This window comes from Mycteria americana, chromosome 21 (assembly GCF_035582795.1).
Source record: "Mycteria americana isolate JAX WOST 10 ecotype Jacksonville Zoo and Gardens chromosome 21, USCA_MyAme_1.0, whole genome shotgun sequence".
Lineage (NCBI taxonomy): Eukaryota > Metazoa > Chordata > Aves > Ciconiiformes > Ciconiidae > Mycteria > Mycteria americana.
The window spans coordinates 2,950,630-2,963,096 of record NC_134385.1 but is presented as its reverse complement, the minus strand read 5'-3'; the positions used below and the strand labels follow the sequence as shown (position 1 = coordinate 2,963,096).

General features: G+C 55.4%; 3 protein-coding genes across 9 annotated transcripts; all 3 read left to right on the top strand.

Moving 5' to 3' along the window:
- Window positions 1-194: 194 nt before the first annotated feature.
- CCDC28B (coiled-coil domain containing 28B) lies at window positions 195-1,641 on the top strand. 2 transcript variants are annotated; one of them, XM_075522527.1, is made up of 5 exons: window positions 195-661; window positions 778-935; window positions 1,013-1,167; window positions 1,279-1,301; window positions 1,467-1,641. In XM_075522527.1, the coding sequence occupies exons 1-5, from the start codon at window positions 507-509 to the stop codon at window positions 1,516-1,518; spliced, it is 543 nt and encodes a 180-aa protein (XP_075378642.1). In that variant the 5' UTR covers window positions 195-506; the 3' UTR covers window positions 1,519-1,641. The 2 variants fall into 2 exon arrangements, with proteins under 2 accessions (XP_075378642.1, XP_075378641.1); XM_075522526.1 differs by having other exon boundaries at window positions 1,013-1,301.
- An 84-nt stretch (window positions 1,642-1,725) lies between these two features.
- IQCC (IQ motif containing C) lies at window positions 1,726-4,986 on the top strand. 6 transcript variants are annotated; one of them, XM_075522519.1, is made up of 6 exons: window positions 1,729-1,858; window positions 2,253-2,396; window positions 2,892-3,219; window positions 3,423-3,541; window positions 3,777-3,872; window positions 3,998-4,986. In XM_075522519.1, exons 1-5 carry the CDS (start codon window positions 1,784-1,786, stop codon window positions 3,846-3,848), a joined length of 738 nt encoding a protein of 245 aa, XP_075378634.1. In that variant the 5' UTR covers window positions 1,729-1,783; the 3' UTR covers window positions 3,849-3,872; window positions 3,998-4,986. The 6 variants fall into 6 exon arrangements, with proteins under 6 accessions (XP_075378639.1, XP_075378634.1, XP_075378635.1 ...); XM_075522520.1 differs by having other exon boundaries at window positions 1,731-1,858; window positions 2,895-3,219; XM_075522524.1 differs by lacking the exon at window positions 2,253-2,396 and having other exon boundaries at window positions 1,726-1,858.
- A 495-nt stretch (window positions 4,987-5,481) lies between these two features.
- On the top strand, window positions 5,482-12,150 carry DCDC2B (doublecortin domain containing 2B). The gene is made up of 6 exons (XM_075522298.1): window positions 5,482-5,889; window positions 6,772-6,829; window positions 7,271-7,344; window positions 7,579-7,710; window positions 8,230-8,376; window positions 11,430-12,150. The coding sequence occupies exons 1-6, from the start codon at window positions 5,612-5,614 to the stop codon at window positions 11,509-11,511; spliced, it is 771 nt and encodes a 256-aa protein (XP_075378413.1). The 5' UTR covers window positions 5,482-5,611; the 3' UTR covers window positions 11,512-12,150.
- Window positions 12,151-12,467: the final 317 nt, after the last annotated feature.

Below are 12,467 nucleotides of genomic sequence, written 5' to 3'. Positions count from 1 at the left end.
CTCGCTGCGGGCAGCCGGGATCGCTCGGCCCCGGGGCACGCGTGGCCGAAATCCTCTTTTCTGCAGCGCTGGGGAAGACGCGGAGAGCCGAGGCCGGGCCGGCAGCTCCCAGCCGCTCTTCGTTCGGGCCCCGGCTTTGCTCCGCGCCACGGTGCTCCAGCGCAGACGCCGGGACAGCGCAGCCTGAGCCCGGCCGCCGGCGCCCGGGTCCGAGCTCCCGGCTTCGGCCCTCCCGCCGGGGCGCGGCCCGCGGAGCCCCGCTGCGGCTCACCCGTGGCCGCGGCCGGCAACGCTGCTGCGCTGAGGGTCCCGGCCCCCCCCCGCTGCCCCACAGGCTGAGGCAGGAGGGGCGGCATCGCCCCGGCGCCGCTCCCTGGGGGGACCCCAACCCCCGCCAGCTCGGGGCAGAGCCGCCCGCTCCGGGGAGGAGAGGCCCCGCGCGGGGAAGGAGCCGCCGAGAGCTGCGTCCGGTCCCGCACAGGGTCCCCTCCCCGCGCCCCTTCGCGATGGAGGACCGGAGGAAGAAGCGGAGCCCCAGGGCCTGCCTGGCCCAGCCGGCGCCCGCCGGGGCCCCGCGGCCGCTGCCCCCCAGCAAGAGCGCGTCCTTCACGTTGCCGCTGCCCACCCTGCCCTCGCCCAGGCAGCGCGGCCGGCTCAGGCGGTCAGTGCCGGCGCGGGGGTGACCGCCGGCCCCCCCGCGGCCCCTCCGGTGCGGGGCCCGGCCGGGTGCGGGCGATGCCCCCCCCCCCACCCCTCCCCTCTCTGCTCCCCACGCAGGACGAGCAAGGAGCGGGGGCGGGCGGGCGGTGCGGGGGCGGCGCGGGGGGCCCCGCTGCAGCACAGCTTCCTCACCGACGTCTCCGACGTCTGCGAGATGGAGGGGGGGCTGCTCAGCCTCCTCAGCGACTTCCACTCGGGAAAGCTGCAGGCCTTCGGTGAGGGGCTGGGGGGGCCGGGGCGGGGCTGGGGGGGCCGGGGCCGGCGGGCGCTGACGGCTGCCGCCCGGGCGCAGGGAAGGAGTGCTGCTTCGAGCAGCTGGAGCACGTGCGGGAGATGCAGGAGAAGCTGGCGCGGCTCCACTTCGGCCTCGACGTCTGCGCGGAGGAGCTCCCCGAGGAGCAGAAGAAGGTGGCGGCCGACAGGAACCTGGACCAGCTGCTGGCACACGTGAGGGTCGCCCGCCCCTCGCCCCCTGCCCGGCCCCGCTGCCACCGCCGGGGCCCCCCGCTGGCCCCGGGCCCCCGCCAGCGCCTCAGCCTCTGCCTTTGCCTCCCGCAGCTGGAGGAGCTCAGCAGCTCCATGTATCCTGCGCGGGGCGCGGGGCGGGGGCGGTGGTGGCGGTGATGGTGACAGTGGCGGCGGTGGCAGTGGTGGCGGTGGCAGCGGCGGTGACAGTGACGGCGGGGGCAGTGACGGCGGTGACAGTGACGGCGGGGGCAGGGCGCTTTCCCTTGACCCGCGCTCAGACAGAAGCTGCACCTGGCCGAGAGCCCCGACCCCGAGGACGCGGCCGCCTGACCCCGTGCCCGGCCCGGCTGGGGGGCGGCCGCCACCAGGAGACCCCAAGGCAGCCCCGCACCGGGGCCACCCCCCCGCGGAAGGGCCGACGGAGGCGACACCGGTCACGCCACGCGGGGACAGCGGGGCCGCTCGGGCCCTGCGAGACCAACACCGCCCCCCACCCCCCGCCATCTTGGGGGACCCGCACTGACGGGCGGGGGGGCGGGGCTCGGCGGCGCGGCCGGATGACGCCATTAGGCGGCGCCCCGTTACCGCGGTGGCCATGGCCGCGGCGCTGGGGCCGCGGGCGGAGGCGGAGGGGTGGCGGCGGCTGCTCCGCGCCGTGACCCGCCTGCAGGTGGGGGCCCGCCCGGGACGGGGGTCTTGGGGGGGGGGGCCCGAATGGGCGGGGGCCCGTGGGAGGACGCGGTGGGGCCCGGCTGGTGGGGGGGGTGTCTCCGTGGGGGGCGGGGGGAACGCCCGTGAGGGACCATGGCTGAGGGGGGTCCCCGTGGGGGGACCCGGCTGGGAGGGGACATCACGGAGAAGGGAGGGGGCTGCACAGCTGGAGGGGGGCTCCCGCGGGGGTGGCGGGGCCCTGCTCAGCCGGTGCTGCCTCATTAAAACCCGCCTCGGTGCCAGACGTGGGACGCGTTTGCTCCTTGTGCGCCGGGCCGCGTCCCGCGGGGGGGCGGGGAGGGGGCTGGGGGGGGCTCGGTGGCTCCAGCCGCTCCTCCGGCCCGTGCCCACAGGCCTGTGTCAGGGGCTACCTGCTGCGGAAGCGCTTCCGGAGCCTGCGGGCGGAGTACGAGGAGGCGGTGCGGGAGATCGAGGGAGACCTGAGCCGGCTGGAGTGGAGGGGACGGTTCCTGCCCCGGCCCGTGTTTGTCCCCGAGGTCCGTGGGTCAGGACGGGGGGAGCGCGGGGGTACGGCGGGTCGGTGCGGGTGGGACGGCCTGGGCAGCTGCACCGCAGGCGATGCTTTCGCAGCATAGTCCCCGGAACCCCTATTTCTACCAAATTAAAAACGGTGATACCACAGCCAAGGCCCGTAAGACTCTCCCTGACTTGTGCCCCTCCGTCCCTGACTGAGGATTTCTTCCTCCCGCGGGTCTTGGCCCCGAGCACTCACCTCACCCGGTCGTACTGAACGGTCGGACCCGCTCCTGCGGAGGCTGAGCGCCGCTCTCTAATGTATTTACCACTTCTGGAAGAAAAATCCTTTAAACAGTTTGCAATGGTTCAAACCAGAGCACGTCGGTGTCGTGGCAGGAGTGCTGCTAACGGCAGATCTCTGGCTGGGCAGAGCCTCTGGCCCGCAGCAGAGCCACCTCTCAGATCTTTAGATTATTTTTTATGTTTGTTTAATCTCTCACGTGTTGCCCCTTGAGAAGCCAGCGCAAGGGAAGTGTCGGGGTCCGCGGGAGGCTGTACCGAGTGACGAGGCCAGCGCAGAAAAACCGCAGGAGGAGCCGGACGCCTGTGAACCAGACCGGGACTGGGTCTGCAGCAGTGTGAAACCTACAGCCCAGCTGCAAAGCGAGAAAGAACCGAGCTCCGCGGGCGAAGGCGGTGGAGTGAGCCCCCCAAACCTCGATAAAGGCACTGAAAAGGGGTGCGGCGCCCCAGCAGAGAGCGAGGATTGGCAGAACGGCAGCAGCGTATCCTCTGTGTGGGACAGCACTGTCCCGGAGGCAGAGTCGCTTGAAGCCTGCCTGGGTAAGAGACGGGAGCGGGCGCGCGGCGGGCGCTCTCCTGCGTGGTCTGAGCGACGCGGTGGTGGGTGCCGGGGGCGCGTTGGTCCTTGGAGAAGCAAAACCTTGAGTATCCTGGAGAGGTTAGAACAACTCGGTGCAGGAGAGACAGTAGGTGCAATCTGAATCTTGGTTCTAATAATAGGTTATTCTTCCGTTTCTTTGCAGAAATTCCACTTGAGGACATAAAGGAGCTTCCTCGAACTCGGTCTGGTCTCCAGTCCTACAGAAATCACTTGATCATGGAGCTGCTGTGGTTGCAACAAGCTATTGTCAGCCGTAAAAACGTAAGGGCCTGACCCTGCCTCTTCCAAAGCAGTGGGTCAGAGCAGTGCCTGTCTGCAGCCGTCCGTGGTGGGACTGGGGTTGAACGGTGACGGTTCAGTTACCCGAGGATTGGACTGGACGATGGCAGTGCCCTTTTCTTTTTTTCCTTTTCTGGGGGGAAAAAAAAAAGGAATGATGAAGGAAAACAGGAGCCGTTTAGATCTGGTTACAAGCTTTGCTCCTGGCCTGCTACAGGGACGTTGCTATGTTGGTAACTGTCCTGTCTGTGCAATGCAGCGGTATATACCGAGGCACCGGCTAGCTTAGCGAGCTATTTGCATCGCTTGAAAGGTGAGACTCGTGCATCTTGCGGCCAAGTGCAATGATTTTGCTGGCTGATCTGCAAGGGTAGGTGCTTTCCTACTTGTAGGTCTCTGGGATTTAATCGTTAATGCTTGGTTTTCTTTCTCTTGCAGTACTTGATGCTGAAACAGAGGCTGGGGGCTCCCGACCCGTAGGAGGGCGTTCCCGAGCACGTGGAGCACCTATATTGGTGTAGAGAAGCTGCAGCACCGCAGTTGTGACATGACCTCACGGACAGCAGCAGCTTAGGGGAACTCCAGCTCTGTGGGTTGACGTTTTCCACTTGAGATGAATGTGGCAAGAAAGCCTTTTATTTCTTTTAAATGAATATTTGGGCAAAGCAGGGATTAAACATCACTGTGAAGCCAGGGAGGTTGTTGTGTGTCCTGGAGGGAGTCCCAGTGAGGCCTCCTTCCACAAGAACCCCATTTCTGTTGGCTGAGCTGGACGGTCCTAGGGGAAAATGGAGGCTGGGAAGACTGTCACTTACAGAAGGCGCTTTCTGACCAGCTGATTGCTTGTGGTGGAACTAAAATGCCTGAAGGCAGCAGGTGCTTTGAACCTGCAGGAACCAGCTCTTCTCCGCTGAACTGTGTGTGACCCGTATCGGTATCTGAGCTGTGTATTTGGGATGGCTCTGCAATATCTGGGATCTCCAAGCGCTCGTGGCAGGCTTTGGGGAACCCTTAGTTGAAGTACTGAGTTGGGAGGAGAGTTTCCTAACTTTGCTGTGCAGTTGGTGGGGGGCGATGGCACATCAAACCTGACCTTCAGGAGATGAGGCTTGGTTCCCGACTTGCACGTCTCTGACCGTGGTAATATCTCTCTGTGTGGCAGAGTCACCTGGACTGGTGCTTGAGGGAGCAAGTAAGGACTTAAGGGGTTTGGCGCTTTGTCTATACGTTGCTCCGGTTCAGGGGCGTTCGAGGTCCCTCAGAAAGGGACTTTGCACATGGTGCTGTGGTTCCCTACTGTAACCCCCAGTCTTTTGTGCAAACACTCCGTGTTCCTGCTGACCGAGCGGTCGCTCTTGCCATATGGCAGATGTATGTTTCTGTTCCCGACCATGCTGACTTGTTTGTGAATAAAAAGCTTTCCTGAAGCTCGTCTCTGAATCTGTCTGTTCCTGTCTGGCTTGCCTTCCTCTCCTGGGCAGAGCCAAGTGAGTCCATGGCCTGTTTCAACCCATGGCAACCTGTTCAGTACAAAGGGTGGTGTGTCCTCTGGGATGTGCGTGTTTGTCCGATACACGCAGGACAGAAACCCACTGCACTTCTCGTGCAGGTAGCAAGCGATAGCAAGGGGGTGACAGCTTCTGGATAGCGCTGCTCTGGATGGGACGGGAGCTGCTGCTGTAAAGGTACTGGCACTTAGTGTACCTCCAAGCTTGTCAATCTGAGCCTGGTGGTCACAGTGGCTGGTGAGGGAGCTCGCAGTACTTGGCGTCTGAGGATTAAAGAGCCGTGTGGTTCCTGGTTCTCAAACAGAAAGGTGCTCCCCAGGTTGTTTGATGTGGCCTCCAGACAGGCGCAGAACTTCCTCCTGCTGGGCCCGCATCCATGGAGACAGCCAGTCGCGCCAGACCGTGCCGGGGAGGGACGGCAGAGCACGAGAGCGGCTGGTCGGAAGGGTTTGGGCTCAGCGGAAGGCTGGCTGGAGCTCTCCTCCGTGCCCCGTGTTGGTCTGTTTGCCTCTGTGGTCAGCGGGGCTTGCTTGACCCACGGGGGATGAGCTCCCGTGGCTTAGCTCTGGCACCTCCAGCCAAGAATGTGGTGGTGTATCGCAACGGTGACCCCTTCTTCCCCGGGAGGAAGGTTGTAGTGAACCAGCGGCGGTTCCTGACCTTTGAGGCATTTCTGAATGAGGTGACCAAGAGTGTTCGTGCGCCCTTGGCTGTGAGGAATCTCTACACGCTCAGGCACGGCCACCGCGTCGCGGAGCTGGGGGACCTGCAGGATGGGTGCCAGTACGTGGCTGCGGGCTTTGAAAAGTTCAAAAGGCTTGAGTGAGTAGACGGACCTTTGGTCTCTGGGTTTGGTAAGCAGCTTTAGATCACCTCTGTGGGGAATGTATTGGAGTGTGAATGGAAAAAAGAGGTAAGAGGGGTACAAACCAAATGAAAAACAGACCGATGAGTTTCTTTCCCTACGGGAAACAACTGGACGTATTCCAGATCACTTGGAAAATGCAAATATTCCTGATAAGGTCACCGGACTCTCAGAAGAAAACGCTGGGGGAGGCATGTGTCCTCTGGCAGGATGTTGTGATTGGTGCTGCTCTGCCTCCCCTGTACCTTGTTTTGTGGCGTGTGGGAGGTTCTGCTGCCTGCTTCCTTGGCAGAGCTGGCAGTCACGCTGTCTCCACTGACAAATACTTTTGCTTTGGTTTGATGGAGGTTTTTTGTTTTCTAATCCTGCACAAAGTAGAGCTGTTTTGGTTCACCCTGAAATACAGAGGGTTAAAGAAGTTTTTGTGGCATCGCTTGACTCTTGAGGGGATGTGTGTGTGTGTGTGTGTGCAAGGTGAATTTGGCTCCCTGGTGTGTATTGCATTTTGTTGAGGAGGTAGTCCAGGCTGCGCTGACACTGGTCAGCCCTTGGAGCCTTGATCAGTGATTATCACAAAGGAATAAAATGTTCTGGTTATCTTTAGCATGGGGATCTGAAATGGTCTGTATTTGGCTGGGAATTTCTTCAATGTAGCAGATTTCAATTTAGGCTGAAGTTCTGGGAGACCATGAGGTGAGTTACCTGGAGAATCGTTTCAGAAGTGACCCATGCATCTGGTGGCGATGCTCCAAGGCAGAGCAGTCGGTCATTTCCTCACTGCTCTTTAGTCAGCCACGGCCCAGCTGGTATGTGGCAACGTCGTCGTCTTGTTCTCACAGCTATTTAAATCACGGAAGGAAGGAGTTCCGTGGGACAAGGAACAGCGACGGTCTGCAGGTGAGTCCCTGAGCTGAGTGGGCGCAGGCGGCAGCGCAGAATGAGCGGGGAGGTGTGAGAGACATTAGGGCCGGCACTGATGAAACAAGTTGAGGTTTAAGGCTGCGAGGCGCCCCGTGGAGATCAGGCAAAAGTGCCACAGGAATTGGTAAGACGTGAGACGGCGCAGGGGCTGCTGCTGTGTACCTCCGTCCCCCTTAATGGTGCAGGGGAAGGATCTGTGCTCAGAGGTTCGCTGGCAGTTCTGGAATGCGCTCAGCTATGTGAAGAGCCTCTCCAGCCTTGGTGCTGCTGACAACAAACTCCACCTAGCAGCAGCAAGCCTGAAGGCAGGGCAGGCGGTGTCCCAGGGCAGGCAGCTCCTGATGGAGAAAAGGGAATAGCCCTGGAGGCTCGGTACCAGGGCTGTCACTGTTCTTGTGCACTGAACTCGGTCTCTAGTTCCGCACAGCTCCCTGGAAGTCGAACATCTCGCTGCGACGGCAGAAGCACACCCACCTGCCCTGCACGATACAGTAAGTGCCTCGGTGTTTTCTCCTTGGAGGGTCTCTGGGAATGTTTTCAGAGGCTGGAGGAGGGGATTTCTCTGTGAGATCCTGGCAATGCTGCCCCACAGGGACAATTCCCAGCTTCTACCAGAAGTATTTGTTGTAAATATTGTCCAGACACCAGTGGCTGGCTTTTTTCCCCGCCTTCCACAGCTGCAGGAATACTGGCTCATCGCATGCTCTGGGTTGTTTCTACTGCAGTGTTTTCCGGAATGGGGATTTGCTGAGCCCTCCTTTCCCACTGCCGCTCTCCAAGAGCACTCCACTGCAGTGGGACGCACTCCTGGCCACGCTGACAGAGAAAGCTGACCTGCGCAGTGGAGCTGTTAACAAGTGGGTATCCAGATAAGGCACTGCTGGCTCCTCTTTCCTTACGTCCAGAACATAAGCAGCTCTGATTAGCACAGAGGACTCGGAGTTCAGACAGCCACTTCTGGTCTGCTTGTGCAATCTCATTTGCTTTTCAGGTTTTCCCATCTTTAAATCAGGGATAACCCCGATGTCCTGGGTGCTGTGTGAGAAGGGCTGATGTTGCTGGTGGTCTGGTGAAAAAGCAATAAGCAAACAGTAAAGCATGGCATAAAAAGGGGTTTATGTCTAGAGAGACGGGCTTTTATCCAACAAATACTGCCTACCTTCTCCTCATACATCTATTTACTGACACCCAAGGAGAAAGCTGAGATCTACTGCATCTCACTGATCACTGGGTGTAATATTTCAGCATACTTCCTTGATTGATCCTCTCTGACTTGTCTCAGTCCTGTTTACCACTTTGCACGTGTTTGCTTCCACACTGAGGGGTGGTTCACTGTCTTGTGACAGCTCTAAAGCCTTTGCTGTCTCTTCCTCGAGGCTCTGCAGGCTGGATGGAACCCAGGTGTCTGCTGAGGAGGAGCTGGTGAATGGCGATTACTATGTGGCAGTGGGAAATGAGGAGTACAAAAAACTGCCTTACTTTGAGCTGCTGGTGCCCCAGGATTCTGCATGCAGGACGCTGTGGTACGTAGACTGTGGCCAAGTGGTTTAAAGAATCTTCTCCATGGTGGTCTTCAGCTAAAGCCATCCTTTTTGTAGCCCTCCTGTTCAGTGCTGCCTGCTTCAAGGCTTGAGTTTTGCTTCATGTGTTGGAAGTTTAGGAAGAAAGAATGTGTTTTCAAAGCTTTCAGTGTAGGGGTTAGCCCCTGAAACCCAGAGTTCAGCGCCAGAGAAAGCAAGTGGTTTGGTTGTTTCTCAGTTAAGTTTTCATCAAGCACTGAGGGCAGGAACGTGTGCCACTGTGGAGCATGCTCTACCTTCGCTGAGAAAAAACACCTCCAGGGGCTCTCTTTTATGGGAAAAGGGGAGATCGTGTCCTCCTACAGCTGACTTCTACCTGATGCTGAGAATCTGCTTCCTCTTTGTTACAGGAACCACCCAAATAGCAGGCGCAAAAAGTACCGCAGAAGGGTAGGTGGCTCGGCTGGTGCGGGACTGTTTGGGCTACGATGACAGTTGCTTTTGTGCAGGCATCCCTCCATAAGCAGTGGATGTGTATGGCCATCTCCATTCCCAATTGCCATGCCTACGGCATCCTTGCTTGGCACCGTTCCCAAAGGAGAGGAGCTAGAGACAGCGATGTGGCCAGATCCCACTTGAATTAAATCTCACTGCCTGAAGAAAAACTCCTTACAGTGGCCTCATTTACCTCTTCTCCTTTTTGGCTGACGGGTAGGGAGAATTCATTCTGGAGCTAGGATATCTTTCCTGCTCACTGTGTGGGTAAAATGCCCAACAGAGACTACAGATACAGCAGCTGGGCTGTCCTAGATTGTTCGCTGAAATGTGCATCTGTGCGACCTGTGCTATTTGCTTTTAAAATTTCCTTTTCCTTTTTTTTTTTGTTTGCTTTCAGTTTGGTGAACTCTGTGCCACCTCCCAGGACAGAGCTGGTGACTCTGCTCTTGCTGAACCACCTCAACAGGTAGCAGTGACTGCAAGAAGTGTTTCATGAGCTCCCTGTATCTCTTTCACTTGTAGTATCAAGTTAAAACCCCGGTCAGAGAATGCAGTGTTACGGCTTTGTACCAGTCAGGATCAAGGGTCACAGGGGAAAGTTGCAGCGTTTAGGGGATTGCCCGGCAAAACTTCTCTTGTCTTATAAACTGTTTTATGAAGAAGGCCTATCAGGAGTGTGTGATGAATACTTTCAGCTGGACAGTCACGGGGTGCCGACCACAGGAGCTGCAGAGAAAGACAAGATCCCAGCTGCTTTTCCACAACTGCAAAGGCAAGCCAGGAGATCTCGCCTCAAAGAGGAAGAGTCCATTTTCCATGCTAAACCTGTCCGTGCAGGACAAAACAGAAGGAGCAACAGGAATGTGCAGCCCTGGCCCAATCAAGGTAAAGGACACTGCTATAAGTGTAGAGGAAGACTGGCTTTACTTTGATGCTAAAGGACAAAATACCTGCAGATGCACGGAAAGCAAGCAGTGATGCATCCAATAACTTGTGTATTTCTGCTCCTTTCCTTTCCTCATCGGACACGTACGAGGACCTTTCTGTAGGCTCAGCAAGACCAGGCCATGGCTATCTGCAATACCCACTGAACAGCTTTTTTCTTTTCTTCTCCTTGCAGAAGAAAGTGTCTATAAACCCAGAGATCCTCAGAAGGAGATGCGAGGTGCCCAGGAAGTAAAAGAGGACGAACACACAAGGGTGGACGTACCTATTGATCAGGTCTGAGAATTTATTTTCTGCCCTGTTAGGAGTCTCACTGCTGCAGGGAAGTACTCATGGTCCCCCTAGAATCTTATCGGTGCTGCAGGTTTTGCACAGCAGGGAGGCCAACTCCAAGAGCCAGCCTGTGAGAACACATCCATCAATAGTTTATAGCAATTGCTTGGGGAAGTCCTTCGGTTTTCTCACTTGTTTTAAGTCCTATTCGTTAGGTTTACGAAGTACTGCACTTCTCTTCACAATGTGTAAAGATGAAAGTAAACACCAGGGGGAACTTCAGAAACCAGAGGACAGTGCGCAACTGCAGGGCTTTGCATTTTTAGAAAGCCGAGAGATTGTCATCTGGGTAATGAACATTTCCCTTCTGGAATGGGAGAGTTACAGCTTCCCACTGCAGTAAGGATATCAAAGGCTTTCCTGGATTTTTTTTTTTTTGTTGTGTGTGCTACTTCCATCCTTACTCCTGTTCTAGAGAGTTGCAGAAGAACTTAGACCAAAAGCCAAAACGATACACCACAGGAAGGTATTTATTCCACTTAATGGTTCTATGAAGTGTGTAAGATCCTTCCTGGCTGTGTTTGGATTTCTTACACTGAAATTCAGTACCCCCAAATATAACTTGTTAAGCAGAACTTGCCTGGAGCCAGGTGAAGCTTAGAAGCTGGCACGGAATAAACATGTAATTCCTAAAATGACTGAACGTATTTATTAGATAGTAACAAATGTAAACCCTTTTTTTAAAAGGGAAAAGAAGTAGTTCTTTTTAAAACAAAATTCTGTGTGAAAAATGTCTGCAAGATGCTTATTGTTGTGGCATATGAATGTTTTAAACTTTTTATAAGGACAGTTGGAATTGATGTAATGGGATGACATGCATTATATCGTAGGTGATGCACAGTTCTGCCTAGGTAGTCTCTTTGGATTAATTAGAACTTCAAAGGAAAACAATTCCTTTGAACTTAAATTAGAGAAAAGAATTAGCTAATGGTTCCTGACTTCTTGGCTCAAGGGGGAGCCTGATGTCCTGTGTTTGCTCTAGAGGCTGGGCCAGCATTTTTCAATGGGGTGGGCGCTCTGATGCCGCTGATTTCTGTTGGTCTCCCCCCAGATCGCACTGCTATACAGTTGTCATTATTTGAGTGTCACAGCTCCCCTCTGCAGTGGGAGAGACTCATTAGGCATTAAATAAACTACCTTTGAATTTAACGTAGAGACCCAAGTTTGCATACCAAAGCCGTGGTAAGACTGGAAATGGAATCCAGGAATTTAGTCCCATAATCTCTCTGTAATAGCGAAGTGCTACATTAATAACTGTATTTCTTTCTCACCACAAAAAGGCACGGCCTACAGAGAAATCACAAAAGACTGTGGCAAGGAAAAAGGATGCCAGTGACTCTGAGGATGGAAAGTACTGAATGATGTTTCCCTTGGCAGCAGAGAGCTCTGAAGAGCTCACAAAGGGACCGTGATGGGAGAGGGACAGTTAGGTACACGGCTACTTCCACAGCTGCAGATAACAAAAGCATGTGAATCCTAGATCTCTGTGACACCACAGACTGGCCAAGCTTTTTGATGAATTAACAAACTCTTCTAAATTTAAGCACCCTCATCATCTGAGCTTGAGAAGCAGCATACCAGTGAGCAATGAATCAGAAGCACAATTTCATCAAATAATTAAAATTTTCCTCCTTTCCTCATCTCTATGGTGTGATGATGTGGCAGAGGAGATGGCTGCTTTTCTGAACGCTAATTAAACTGGTTTGTGTCTGAACTTGGGAAGGAAGAATTACCAAATAGAATACACGCCTTTATAACAAAATGCCTGCCAGGAAGTTTGTTCTATGTCAGATAGTTCTTATAAAGAGATTTCATCGCATCGTTGTCCCTCTGATTTGGAATGCTTGGATAATGTTTGCAGCAATCAAACCTGTTCCCAAAAATATATACATCTTGTTTCTGTTAACTTGTTTTAGGAGCATCTGCCTGAGTTAGGAAAAGTCATAAACAGCTCTTGTAGTAACCCTCTCTGTGCGAGGCTTTCTGTATTTCCCTCCCGAGTGTTCCTGATTAATTACAAGGGTAACAAAGATTTTTTCTTCTGTGATCTACCTTGTATTTTGGACTGATAATTTCACTGAAAAGAAAAACCCCCTTCCTTCCCTAGGGACAAACTGCACTGTTGGTATTTTACAGAGGAGAGGCGCTCTACAAGACTCCAGTGGAGAAAAGCGACATCGTAACCTCGGTGTAAGGGGCTGTGTAACGTGACCAGCTGAGTGCAGTGGAGGAAGCCCCTTTCACGTGCTTGGCCACGAAAGGGAGAGTTCCTAAACAGATTCCTTCTACAGAAAAACCAGTTGGTCCCAGAAGTTCCC